Source organism: Mus caroli, unplaced genomic scaffold (genome assembly GCF_978045245.1).
Source record: "Mus caroli unplaced genomic scaffold, Mus_caroli_1 scaffold_15, whole genome shotgun sequence".
Lineage (NCBI taxonomy): Eukaryota > Metazoa > Chordata > Mammalia > Rodentia > Muridae > Mus > Mus caroli.
Window position 1 is genome coordinate 110,908,667 of NW_028227270.1, and position 14,970 is coordinate 110,923,636.

The 14,970-nt window shown below is 39.5% G+C and overlaps 1 protein-coding gene across 6 annotated transcripts in view; it reads right to left on the reverse strand.

Moving 5' to 3' along the window:
- Dip2c (DIP2 acetate--CoA ligase C (putative)) overlaps positions 1–14,970 on the reverse strand; it is a 404,339-nt gene that overhangs the window by 167,712 nt on the left and 221,657 nt on the right. For all 6 annotated transcript variants that reach the window (XM_029468564.2, XM_029468565.2, XM_029468563.2 and 3 more), the window contains one exon: positions 5,864–5,974. In XM_029468564.2, the coding sequence (XP_029324424.1) occupies positions 5,864–5,974 (111 nt within the window). The remainder of the gene's footprint in view (positions 1–5,863; positions 5,975–14,970) is intronic.

Here is a 14,970-nt window from a genome sequence, read left to right on the forward strand (position 1 = left end):
AGTCTGCATTTCCCTGGTGACATACCCTGAGCATCTTCTCCCATGCTTTATTGACCATCTGTGCATCCCTTTGGGGAGATGTCTACTCACATCTTGTCTCTGTTTTAACTTGGTTGCTTTGTTACCCTTTTAATAGTCTGGCTATTAATCCTTTATCACTTATCACTGAATGATTGAAAGAAACTCAGATCTGTGGCCTAGCTTTCATTATATTTGGGCACAGTTTTCCAATTTCAGTCAAGCCCAGGTTTTAGATGCTCCTTTTTTGGATTGTTTACCAGATATGTTATCTAAAATTTACCACTCTACTGAAGTTCACCTTGATTTCTTCCATGGTGTCTTCTGGGAACATTCATGCTGTTCAGTTCAGACCTAAAGTCACAGACTAGAAGTGCTTTTTGGTTTTTGTTTCAATCCTATACATGTGCAGTTGTTGTGCTATCATTTGTTGAAAGGATCTTTCCCCATCACTGGTGCATTCTGGGCTGTCTGTGCTGCTCCATTGGTTCAGTTCTCATTTAGCTTCACAGTAAGTTATGGACTCCAATGCACTGTTCCTATCTCTCCTGCGCTGGATCTCCACAGTCCTATGTGAATTTAAGAATAAATGTTCTGATAGCAATGACAAGGACAACAACAACACTGCATCTCTGCTACCCTCTCAAAAAATGCAAGTGATTGAAATTGTATTAACATGTCAATCAAGTCAGATGACATTTCGTTTTTCTTTTGGTACTGGGGTTCTACTAGGCAAGGGTTCTACCATTGAGACAAAGTTCTATCTTTATAGAGGAAGTTATTTGAACTGTTATCTGAACAAAAGTTAGTTTTCCTACATAGACCACTAATAGAACATATATTGTCTTGATAGCACATGCTATCTGATGTATGTGAGGGTCAGAGAACAACCTAAGAGAATTGGTTCTCTTCTTCCACCACGTGGATTCCTGTGCTCAAAGTGACGTTGTCAGAATTGGTGGCTTTACAAACTGAACCCACTTTAAAGACAATATCTTGGTATAGAGCCTACTCTGTCCTTCATATCCTAATCTTCTTATCCTGACCTCACAAATTCTGGGGTCACAGGTACCTAGGTATAATGCTAAGAAAACACTATAAGATCTATATGAGGAAAACAGCAAATGAAAGTAGAGAAATGCCCTACTATCACATAGTGCTCCGTTCGTCTCTCATTGCTACATTTCTTGCCTCTCATACAGTGAGAGTTTATTGTTGGTCACCTATGAGTTAAGGGTGTGAAGTTTCCTTTCCTCTCTTGCCTATTCTGTTGTTTCAGTCCTTGTCCCCTAAGAATTTTAACTATGATTACAATACTTGCTTTCTCCACTTCTTTAATTTATAACTGCAAATCATTAAATGGAGATCTCTTGTTGAAAACACAGGCTTGAGTCTATATTTTTAATCCACTCTGAAATCTTTACATATTTAGATTCCTGAGATTTATGCTGACTGTTGATAGATATTAGCATATTAGTAAGTGTGTTACCTTTGTTTTATATTCTTCTTGTTTTACACATATTTTCTGCCTTTTCTAGTACTGAGTTTTATATAACCCCACGTTCCTCTCTCTTACCATGTCAATTATACTTTACTATAATACCTTTTGCATAGGTGCCCTTCAGTTGACAACATTTATAATTAATCCAAGTAGACTTTGAAATCAGATAATACTACACCTCACAGGTGGTGTAAGGACTTCATTACAAAATATACCTCAAATCTTTGCCTGTCATTTCTTTTACTGATACATAGGTATAATTATTACATAGGTCAATTACTCTTAGGTCAATTAAAAATACCTCATTTTATCCACCATTAATTCTTTTTTGCTGTCTTTAATTGAAACATAACTACATCACTTCCCTGTCTTCCTTCTCCTCTCTCTAGCTCCCTTCCTAACAACTCTCCTCAAACCCCTTCCATATCACCTTTCTCAAACTGACAGCTTTGCTCTGTAGTATTGTTACATATGTGTATACACAAATATATATGTGCATGGATGCATATAGACAGGCATAGACCCTGTATCTGTGGCTCCGAAAACAGGAGGTAGAAAGACTGTAAGAACCAGAACAGGAAGTCAGCTGTGACAGTCTCTCCTAGAAATTGCTGCATAAACAATGCCAGAGCAATGGCAATATCAATGCACATGTTAACACGGAAACTTTTCACAGGACCCCAACTCCTAGAGAAAGAACTGTAGGCAAGTAATGCCTGCTGGGAGAAAGGAAGTTAGCCTCTGGAGGTGTTCATGAGTTTATCAGATCTTGAGTATTAGGCTCTCCAAATCCCTGATTACACTATTCATTTACAATTTTGAGTCAACAGTCTCCATATGATTTCAATTATTTGATGAATCCAGGCAGACTCCTTCGTTTTCCTTAGTATATTTGGTATTTCTTTAATGAGGACAAGTCTGACAGCTTCTTAGTGACTTACAATCTAACAAGGAATCTCTATATTTTTGATCTCAGTCTACTGTCTTTTGTATTTTCTCATTTCTTCTTTTTGTGGAGTTAACTTTTCTTCTCTAATGTCCTAAGGAAAATGTTTACCTTGTTCACTTCCTGAGATCTCTTTCCTAACATGAGTGTTTGACACCAATTTCTACCTAATTACCATTTCCATTGTATACTTCACATTTTGATTCAGGATCTTTTCTTCATATCTATATTCCAACAACATGCCTTTAACCTATTTCTGCTTAGAATAAGAAACCCATTCCAATCCTCCTAGTATATCCCTAAACATTTCTAAAATCTCCTATTTAATAGGCATAGGTAACCAAATTAACTTCTCTTTCTTTAGTGTAGAGTCAAACAAGTCCTTATGCACTTTTACTGAGTCTCCTGCATTTTCTCCCATGATTTCCTAGAACACTGCTCCTGGAATAGAACACTTAGTGGATCTAAGCTATTACCTGCAGTAGTCAGTATGTAAGATGCTCAACTTAAAATGCTGCTAGTCAGGCAGACAGAATTTTAAATGTAATTTTATCTTCACTTATTGAAATTTAACTGACCATATGTATATACTGAAAACCACACCAAACACAGCATCCCTTTACAGATGCATTGTCACCTTTCTGGGGATAGTAAAAAGAATGTATAGTCCAATTCAATGTGACTATGTACACTTTTGTCTAAAAGCCCAAGTATTCTAATGTGAGAAAGAAATAAACATGTTTCTATTACCATCAATAAGGAAGAAAGTGAGTTGTTCAGAGAAAGCACAGGTCATATGCTAAGTCAGCAAAACCAGCTAGCATGAGAAAGAGAAACCTTCAACTAGAAAATTAAACTTCAGGATAAAGGTAGAAATTATTCTAGGAAGCTCTTTGATAGTAAAGACTGTGTTTGCCACATTTTGCCTCAGCCATAGGTCATAGCAAAGTGCTCAGTATACAAAATCATTTCATACAGTTGTTGAAGGAAGTAAAGGAATGAAAAAGAACAGAAAAGCAAGATACAAGTTTAACCCTAGAAACTAAGCATAGCAAAGCTCACATTGTGAATGGGGCAGGGAAGGATGACAGTTTGAGATGGAAAATTTCAATGCTGAAGTTTTATTTCATATTATGTCTCAGCTTTTAAAAAAGTGAATCTAGAAGAAAATCTGTCACAATAATTGTCAAACTCTGACTCAAAAAGCTTTTTAATACTTAACTACCTTAAAGCTTAAAACTTGTTAATGCTTAATGTCCATATTTGCAGTATTAAAAATTAAGTAAGAAACAATGAGATGTAGATCAAAGTACTTGTTGCCCAAGCCTGACAGTCCGAGGTTAATTCCAGATCCATGTAAATGTAAAGGAAAGAAGTGACTATGAACTTGCCTTCTGAGCAGTGCTCCCCACCCATCACAAGCACTGCCAGAACTCCGTTAAACAGCTCTTTTAAACCCAACACTTTACAAGCACTTGTCACCATATGCCATCACATGTGTGAAGCTTCTAAACAAAAACAAACATACAAAAACTACCGTCTACTCATGAAAGACTGAGAATTTAAAAGGAGAGCAGCATGCCTGGATCATTCTGAAACACAAGAACCTCACGACCTCCCCAGAAGAATGAAGGTCATTCTAGAGATGCCAGCTCGGCTTCAGATTCAGTTGCAAAGGTGACCAGCAGAGCGTGCCTGATCTTATTAGCAAAGCAAAGCAAAAACAAATAGACTAAAACACTCACACAAAAGAAAAAAACATGTTTATCAAGCCAAATGAGTCATTCTAACACATTGTAAAAAGGCACCTTGCATTTTACTTTTAACATTGTTGTCAGTCTGCTTTTAGATGTCAACTTAAACCTCAAGGTTTTCTACTGTGAAGTTTTGATTACACAAATAGGATACTGAATGTAACTACAAATGAATCTCTTGACTTCACAAAGATAGTAAAGAACCTAACAAAGTCTGACCCAATCCATTCTAAGTGCCCAATAAATGCCCTAGAGTCATTTTCCAGATTTATGTGCCCCACTGCCACCAAGTACCTTAAAAAGAACAGAAGCAGACACACTATTATAGAATTATTGCCAGGAATAGTGACTCACATCTGAGACCTCAACACTCAGGAGCCTGAACCAAGACTGTCACAATTTGGAGCCACGTGACTGACAAGAACTAAAATGTTAGCATCCCTGAATCATGTGACATTTCTCTCTGGTTGGGGTTGCAGCAGTAGTCAGTTGAACTACTACTGGGGCTTGATGTTTTGCCATATTGAGCAGCCCAAGCTAAATTATCAAAAATTCATTATGGATTTTGAAATAATATAGAAAAATATAGTCAACAGAAGTTAAATTTGCTACTATGTAGCAAACTATATTGTTAATTAGTTCAATTACCTATAAGGTAAAAAATCTTTCATAAGAAACATAATTTGTTCACTGAAGCAACCAAAGCAGCTTCACTAAACTTAGTCAGATCCCTCAGATCTCTCAAGGAACCAGGAGGCTCTTTGCTTGCAAATCACCTAAATCTTCAACATTAGCTCAAGAAAAACAAAATCTCTACTAGGGAATTCTGAAAAGATGCAATAGCAATAGAATAAAATGAACTACTATCTCACTTCTTTTTATATTTTCTTTAAAAATGCTTATTTATGTGCAGGAACATGTGAATGCAAATGCCTGCGGAGTCCAAAAAGGTGATGAAGAACAAGAAAGAGCAGTGGGGGAAGAGTGAATAAAAAAAAAAAAAAATCTCCTAATGAAAGCCTTCTGTGTCTTGGTGGTTTGAATAAAAATGGCCCCCATAAGGTCAAAGGGAGTAGCACCATTAGGAAGTGTGGCCTTGCTGGGGTGGATGTGGCCTTGTTGGAGGAAGTGTCACTATAGGGTGGGTTTTGAGATCTCTGAAGCTCAAGTCAGACCTAGTAGTTCATTTCTCATCCTGCCACCTGCCAATCCTGATGTACAACTCTCAGCTACTTTTCCAGCACCATGTCTGCCTGTATGCTGCACTGCTTCCCAGCATGCTGATAATGGGCTAAACCTCTCACCTGTAAGCCAATCCCAATGAAATGTTTTCCTTTATAAAATTTGCTATAGTCATGGTGTCTCTTCACAGCAATAAAAACCTTAAGACATGTGTACAAACTCACTGTTAAGGTACCTACTTATCTGTTTACAGATAACAAGTATTTAAAGAAGTAACAATTATTATATTACCAAACATGAAAGAGCAGCTATAGCACACATTGGTACATAAGTTAGAGCTCCACCTATGCAAAGTCTAAGTGTCCTAAGCTTGTGCCTCATAGCCAATGAAAGTCACAGCCAATTCATGCATGGTGACAGACCCAAGTACAGTGAGTCCAGAGCCTCCATACAGTTCCTTACCTGACCGATAACGTTCATCTCGAGACCCTGAGGATCTTCGGCGGTGGTATCGAGAAGCTGAGGAAGGAGTGACAGGCGCCCGTCGCTCTTGAGGCAGAGCTTGGTCCACTCCTAGAATAAGGTAAAACAGCAGGGTGAGCAGGAGGCTGTTCTCAGCAGCTAAGCTAAGGGAACTTAGTTACAATAAATATTCACTCATTTCATTCCTATCACCTATTAGACCAGCTGGGACTGAGAAGCCTGGGGTGATCAACAGAAGGTAAGACATATGCAAGGCTGAGCCTCAGAGTTCTTTCAATTGTGGACAGGGTCTAGGCAAGTGTTTTGTCTTGTCATAGTGCCCAACAAAGCATGGAAGAAGCATGGAAGAAGCATGAAGCCCAAGACAGGATGATGATGATGATGATGATGATTAAGAATAAACAGAATGACCATAAAAGACCTGAGAAATTTTAAATTACAAGTATTACTGAAGTCAACTTTAAACTTTATAGATTATTTGTATGTAAGCTTGGACTATCAATTACTGATGTAACACAGCACCAAGGAGCACAATGTAGCTGAAACTTAGTAGTACAGGAAAGAGTCCATCTTTACAGTTTAGACAGAAAGAACTTGCTCCCACTGAGTACTAATGATAATGTTTCTTTAGAAAAGACCACTAATAACTAGAAGAAAACAGACATAAAACATGAGCTATGAAAAAAAAAAAAAGCCAGACGTGGTAGCACACGCCTTTAATCCCAGCACTCAGGAGGCAGAGGCAGGCAGATTTCTGAGTTCGAGGCCAGCCTGGTCTACAGCGTGAGTTCTAGGACAGCCAGGGCTATACAGAGAAACCCTGTCTCAAAAAACCAAAAAAAAAAAAAAAAAAAAAATAGTCCCTGTATTTCAGTAACAGACCTGCTCTCTTACATGAGCCTGTTTTGGTATCCCTTATGCTATGTCAACCTTATGAAGGCAGGAAGCTCTGCATCAGGAAGGCTGACACCCACACCTTGATGTATAGCCCTGACTCCTCCAGCAGCAGGCTTCTCTCCATCCACCAGTTTCTACCTCATCCATGACCAGGACTGCGTTGAAATGATGAAACAACAAACTCATCCAAATGTGACTAACGGAGTCCCAGCTTATTTGCCTTTTTATAGTTCTGGGATTAACATTTAGGCCTTTCTCCTCATTGTCATACTTTCAATGTACCTATTTGCTGATAATTTCAAAACACCCCAACTGAAAAACAAAAAACAACAAACCCTTCCCATACTTTTCCTCCCTGGTCAAAGAAAATCACAACCTAGTTATTACTAGGTTCTTCATTTCACTTTGTTTGTTAGTTTTTTACTAAAGTATTCGTGGAGACCCTTCCTCTGCTAATGAATGACCCTGAGTCATTAGATCTGTGGTGCCATTTAGGATCCCTTTCATCCTGAACTTGCTTTGGTTTGGCATTATTTTAGGTCACTGGTTCCTTGAATCCTTCCATGTCTTTCTTCTCTTCATCTTTTTTTAAAAATTATTTTTATTAGGTATTTTCTTTTTTTTTAATTAGGTATTTTCCTCATTTACATTTCCAATGCTATCCCAAGAGTCCCCCCTCCCCTCCCCCCCACTCCCACTTCTTGGCCCTGGCGATCCCCTGTACTGGGGCATATAAAGTTTGCATGACCAATGGGCCTCTCTTTCCAGTAATGGCCTACTAGGCCATCTTTTGATACATATGCAGAGTCAAGAGCTCCTGGGTACTGGTTAGTTCAGAATGTTGTTCCACCTATAGGGTTGCAGATCCCTTTAGCTCCTTGGGTATTTTCTCTAGCTCCTCCATTGGAGGCGCTGTGATCCATCCAATACCTGACTGTGAGCATCCACTTCTGTGTTTGCCAGGCCCCGGCATAGTCTCACAAGAGACAGCTATATCTGGGTTCTTTCAGCAAAATCTTGCTAGTGTATGTAATGGTGTCAGCGTTTGGAGGCTGATTATGGAATGGATCCCTGGATATGGCAGTCTCTAGATGGTCCATCCTTTTGTCTCAGCTCCAAACTTTGTCTCTGTAACTACTTCCATGGGTGTTTTATTCCCAATTCTAAGAAGGGGTAAAGTGTCCACACTTTGGTCTTCGTTCTTCTTCAGTTTCATGTGTTTTGCAAATTGTAACTTATATCTTGGGTATTCTAAGTTTCTGGGCTAATATCCACTTATCAGTGAGAACATATCATGTGAGTTCTTCTGTGATTGGGTTACCTCACTCAGGATGATGCTCTCCAGGTCCAACCACTTGCCTAGGAATTTAAAAATTCATTCTTTTTAATAGCTGAGTAGTACTCCATTGTGTAAATGTACCACATTTTCTGTATCCATTCCTCTGTTGAGGGACATCTGGGTTCTTTCCAGCTTCTGGCTATTATAAATAAGGCTGCTATAAACATAGTGGAGCATGTTTCTTTCTTACTAGTTGGAACATCTTCTGGATATATGCCCAGGAGAGGTATTGCGGGATCCTCCAGTAGTACCATGTCCAATTTCTGAGGAACCGCCAGACTGATTTCCAGAGTGGTTGTACAAGCTTGCAATCCCACCAACAATGGAGGAGTTTTCCTCTTTCTCCACATTCTTGCCAGCATCTGCTGTCACCTGAATTTTTGATCTTAGCCATTCTGACTGGTGTGAAGTAGAATCTCAGGGTTGTTTTGATTTGCATTTCCCTGATGATTATGGATGCTGAACATTTTTTCAGGTGTTTCTCAGCCATTAGGTATTCCTCAGGTGAGAATTCTTTGTAGGTATTTTCTTCATTTACATTTCAAATGCTATCCCAAAAGTCCCCCATACCCTCCCCCCACACACCTCTTTAAAAGATGACGAGTAGATTTTTAAATTCTCTTCATCTTTTAAAGAGATACAAGTAGCTTCTTCAGAAAAGATAACAGAGAAATGACACATGGAGGCCTTGGGTGTCCCAAAGGTTGTCTTTCTAGTGTAACTGGTGTGGGTCTTGGATATTCTAGGAATTCTAGGTAAACCTCACTATTTACTTTTTGTGTTTCATTTTTGTTTTTCCCAAAAGTGCATCATTATGATGCTATCATCTTTTTAAAAAGAAAAAATAACATTTTTACTGATTCTCCGGGAAATTCACATCATGCACCCCAATCACACTCACTCCTCAGTTCTTACCCTTCCCTTCCATTCCTCTCACCTTTGTGACCTCTCCCATCAAAAAAAAGTAAAAATAAAAATAAGAATAAGAATAAAACATAGAAATATAAAAACAAGTCCAATTTGTGTTATTTATAAACCCACTGGCACACTGTCAAACTCTCAGTGGCCTGTCCTTAAATAGAAATGAGTACTTCCCCTCCCTCATCCCTGCCAAAAGACATCAACTGAGAAGAGCTACACTTCAGACAATGCTATAATCTTTACACTGTCTCTCCTGTGATAAGTTTCATAATTTCCTCTTTATTTTCTCTTAAGGAGCTGAAAGTCAGTTCTCTTCTGTGGCAGAACACTAACAGCCCTCTTTCAGATAGATCTTTTATTTTGATTGATTGCCCCTAGAAGAGATTTCGAGTGTCCTGTGCCTTGAGGAAATGCCTCTGTGGCTGGGACTATTTTCAGGACACTGTAAGTGCTCTGAGACAGTACCTTTGACTGCAGGACTTGCCTGTTATGCCCAAACATGGAGCTGTGTTAGCTTTCATTTCTTAGAGAGTATACATGTCCATGAGGACTGGGCAGAGGTGGCCACCATTTCCCACAGGTTCTTTCTTTCAGGTCTTTGCTGAGGGATACCCAGGATGTCAAGATTGTACCCAAGTGTAGTGGTTCTCACTTTGCCTCTCCTTCACATTTTAGCACTTGTCATTGTTTCTTATGTTCTCTTGTTACACAGTGACTGGCATTTTGGAACAGACAGAGGAGCAGCAGAGGTAAACATATTTCCAAGTTGCCAGATTCACCAACTGTAAATCCCAGTGCTGTGAATACAACTTTCCTATCTAGTTCATGAATATAAGCCTCTTCAGAACTACTTTCACCCTTTACCTCTTCTTGGGATCCATAAGAGTCAAGACTACTGCCTAGTTGATTGATGAGCCTTCTATGGGTATTATCAGTAAGGTACTTTGAACACTTGCTTTTATGGATTGGAAATGCAATTTCCTACACATGTTTTCAAAGAGAAATTGATACAGCTAGGCAGAAGAGCTCCAATGGGCTGCTAGAAAAAATGCTTAAAAATAGTATTTCAGTCAATATTTCATTCATTATATTTTATCTTACTTTGTCCCAACCAAGATTCAAACTGATATATTCAAACAGAAAAAAAATATCAACAATTGAGTATTTAACTCTATGGAACTGAACCTGTCACCATGTCAGAAGGAAGTTTCAATTTTTCGTTATGTGGTGTCCTCTTCTGTTTTAGTGCAAAGTAAAGGTAGAAAATGTCTTATCTAACCATACAACAAGCACTCTTTACTTTCTAGATAATTTCTTAATTACAGCTACAGTAAAATTAGGGACTGCAGTGTGATCCAAAAAATGCTGAAATTCTAGAAGACAGTGGGACTTGATTGAGAACAGTTTTGGACAGTCTAGAAATAAAGTCTCTAGGTAGAAATCCCCATGCCTGAATATATTTTCTTGAGTAACTGCCCTGCCCTACTGGCTCTAACTTATTGAACCTCAAGTTTGGCAGAAAGATGGGTGGCCCACCTGTGCCTTATTCTTTGGGTTAACATGGGGATTGTTAGTGGTGTCTAATGTCTATCTGAGTGTTTATTCGTATGAAATGGCTGGATTGGTTAGGTGCAACAACTATAATGGTACTTTTTATTGGGGAATTCTTTCATAACAAGCCATAAGTAGTTGACAAGTAATTAATGACCTAGCCTTTTCTCACTTTTGTCTTCATATTTCCAAATCTGATGGGTAGGTGAGACATTTAAAGAGCCAATATTAGTGAGGCAGAGCACAACTTGATAAGAATGACAATTTCTGTTTGATTTGGAAGACTGAGCTGGAGAGGAAGGTGGGCTACAGTTGGAGTTGTCTTGTGTTTGATGGATGAGTTTGGTGCTTTTTTTTTTGTGATCATCAGAGCCAGAAAGTGGGGAATGCGGAATGCTTTGTGCTTAGGGGAGAGGCCTCTAGCACAAATGCAAAAGCAATTGTGAATGAGAAAAACTTAACAAGAGGGGCACAGTGTTGACGCTCCATTTCTGTGTCTGTATTACCTCAACAGCAAAATGGCAGAAATAACAGCTCATCTCCTGGTCCTAGTTAAGTCCTCACACCAGGGCTTTGCACTGTTACCTGTTGTTAGTGTTCTCAAATACAGAGGGAAAGGCCAGGTCTTGGAAAAGTTAAGGAACTTGACTAAGGTCACAGGTACCAGGGCATGTGGACCTGGAATATCAAGGTGGTTCTTTTTTCAATGATGAAATAAAAACTTAAAAAGCCTGTAGAGTAGTGAGGAAAATATTCAAAAGGAAAGGGATCATACACACAAGAAAGAAAAACTGAAGAGTAAGGAACTGTTCAAAAGCCTTTTTTTTTTCTTTTTAAAAAATTGGATATTTTCTTTATTTACATTTCAAATGTTATCCCCTTTCCCGCCCACCTCCAACTCCCTATCCCATCCTCCCTCCCCCTGCTTCTATGAAGGTGTTCCTCCACCCACCCACCCTCTTCTACTTCCCTGCCCTCAGTTCCCCTGCACTGGGGCATCTATCGAGCCTTCATAGGACCAAGGACCTCTCCTCCCATTGATGCATGACAAGGCCATCCTCTGCAACATATGCAGCTGGAGACATGTACTCCTTTGTTGATGGTTTAGTCCCTGGGAGCTCTTGGGGAACTGGTTGGTTGATATTGTTGTTCTTCCTATGGGGTTGCAAACCCCTTCAACTACTTTGATCCTTTCTCTAACTCCTCTGTTGGGGACCCCGCGCTCAGTCCAATGGTTGGCTGTGAGCATCCACCTCTGTATTTTTAAGACTCTGGCAGGACCTCTCAGGAGACAGCCATATCGTGCTCCTTTCAGCACACACTTCTTGGAATCCACAATAGTGTCTGGGTTTGGTAACTGTATATGGGACGAATCCCCAGTGGGACAGATTGAAGGAAAAATGACCTTTCCTTCAATCTCTGCTCTACACTTTATCTCCATATTTGCTGTTATGTGTGTTTTGTTCTCCTCCTAAGAAGGACTGAAGCACCCACACTTTGGTCTTCCTTCTTCTTGAGTTTCATGTGGTCTGTGAATTGTGTCTTGGTTATTTGGAGCTTTTGGGCTAATATCTACTTATCATGAGTGCATACAATGTGTGTTCTTTTGCAATTGGGTTACCTCACTCAGGATGATATTTTCTAGTTCTATCCATTTGCCTAAGAATTTCATGAATTCATCAATTTTAATAGCTGAGTAGTACTCCATTGTGTAAATGTACCACATTTTCTGCATCCATTCCTCTGTTGAGGGGTATTTGGGTTCTTTCTAGCTCCTGGCTATTATAAATATGGCTGCTATGAACATAGTGGAGCATGTGTCCTTATTACATGTTGGAGCATCTTCTAGATATATGCCCAGGAGTGGTAAAGCTGGGTCCTCAGGTAGTACTATGTCCAATTTTCTGAGGAACCACCAAACTGATTTACAGAGTGGTTGTACCAGCTTGCAATCCCACCAAAAATGGAAGAGTGTTCTTCTTTCTCCACATCCTCACCAGAATCTGCTATCACCTGAGTTTTGGATTTTAGCCATTCTGACTGGAGTGAGGTGGAATCTCAGGGTTTTTTTGATTTGCATTTCACTGATGAGTTAGGATGCTGAACATTTCTTTAGGTGCTTCTCAGCCATTCGATATTCCTCAGTTGAAAATTCTTTGTTTAGCTCTGTACCCCATTTTTAATAGGGTTATTTGATTTTCTGGAGTCTAACTTCTTACACTTAGAACATGAAAGTGAGAAACCTAGGTTGCAAGTGTTGGAAGAGTGGTTTGTTAAGCGTCAAGGCCAAGTGGGATGAAAGGTTGCTAAACTGTTACCTGTGCTTATCTGCCTCATCTGTGTGGTTCTGTCTCTTAATGCTCTCGGGTCCTTGAGATGACTTGGCACATGGCTTGGATGCAGTGCCTAATAAATATTGTGGGAGAAGGGATTTAGTGTTGAGGCTTATGTTTTTGTGGACGAGAATCAATGGTTTCATGCTCCTGACTGTTGGGTGTTGGGGACTATCACCCTTTATGGCTCATGATGTCTTCTTTCCCAGTGTCCATTTTAGCCTCCTTAACTCTCAATAGACTTCCTGTTATAAGTATACTGGTCTCTGTGTGACTTTTTGAAAATAGGTCTTCAATCATGGCTCCCTAAACTAAACGTTTAGTGAGTTTGAGTTCTCCCAAGCGGTGAGCACTGAACTGCTTTGCTAATTATTGTAATTTTATTGTTGAAGATACATCTGCTTCAGCAGCAATGTTTGGTCAGTTGCCTTGTACTGGAGAAAGAGAATAAGCATGCAAGTGACCTCATGGTGACAGGTTCAGTTCTATAGAGTTAAATACTCAATTGGTTTTTTTTTTCTTCTGTTTGAATATACCAGTTTGAATCTTGGTTGGGACAAAGTAAGATAAAATATAATGAATGAAATATTGACTGAAATACTATTTTTAAGCATTTTTTCCTAGCAGCCCATTGGAGCTCTTCTGCCTAGCTGTATCAACTTCTCTTTGAAAACATGTGTAGGAAACTGCATTTCCAATCCATAAAAGCAAGTGTTCAAAGTTACCCTACCATACAAACCTAATTCTTATGCTGATTTCACTGTTATTTCCCTCTCATCTTTTACAAACACAGCTACTACACAATATCACACAGTTGTTTTGTAATCATCTTCCTATTATTGTATGTTGACAGGGGAACTTATGAACTGGTAAATTATGGATGATCCAAAGCCTGTGACAATCTGACATTTGCATTATATTGCTACCCTGCTATACTTGTTTGTTTTGTTCTTAGTGCTTAGAATTTAACCAGTGCCTCAGCCTGCTAGGCAAGCAACCTAATCCTCAACAATGTCCTCTGATTTTGTTCTACAATACTGGATGAGATACAAGTCTACTGTCAGGCCTAGAACTTCAAGTTGTTGCATACTCTCTTATGACTCAGACTTTTCACAAAAAAGGCCGTGATCCAGTCATAACTGGCACCTTCTTTAACACTAGGTGGCTAAATTCAACTCAACTTGAACCCTAGGATGCTGGCTGCACATGGGTTTAGTGATGCTCCCTTTTACTACTGACTTTCTTTTTCTTTTTTTTTTTTCCCACTGTTTTTTTTTTTATTACATATTTTCCTCAATTACATTTCCAATGCTATCCCAAAAGTCCCCCATACCGCCCCCCACTTCCCTACCCTCCCATTCCCATTCTTTTGGCCCTGGCATTCCCCTATATTGGGGCATATAAAGTTTGCAAGTCCAATGGGCCTCTCTTTCCAGTGATGGCCGACTAGGCCATCTTTCGATACATATGCAGCTAGAGACAAGAGCTCCGGGGTACTGGTTAGTTCATCATGTTGTTCCAACTATAGGGTTGCAGATCCCTTTAGCTCCTTGGGTACTTTCTCTAGCTTCTCCATTGGGAGCCCTGTGATCCATCCAATAGCTGACTGTGAGCATCTACTCCTGTGTTTGCTAGGCCCCTGCATAGTCTCACAAGAGACAGCTATCTTTGGGTCCTTTCAGCAAAATCTTGCTAGTGTATGCAATGGTGTCAGCGTTTAGAAGCTGATTATGGGATGGATCCCTGGATACGGCAGTCTCTAGATGGTCCATCCTTTCATCACAGCTCCGAACTTTGTCTCTGTAACTCCTTCCCTGGGTGTTTTGTTCCCAATTCTAAGAAGGGGCACAGTGTCCACATTTTGGTCTTCATTCTTCTTGAGTTTCATGCGTTTAGCAAATTGTATCTTATATCTTGGGTATCCTAAGTTTTGGGCTAATATCCACTTATCAGTGAATACATATTGTGTGAGTTCCTTTGTGATTGTGTTAACTCACTCAAGATGATGCCCTCCAGGTCCATCCATTTGGCTAGGAATTTCATAA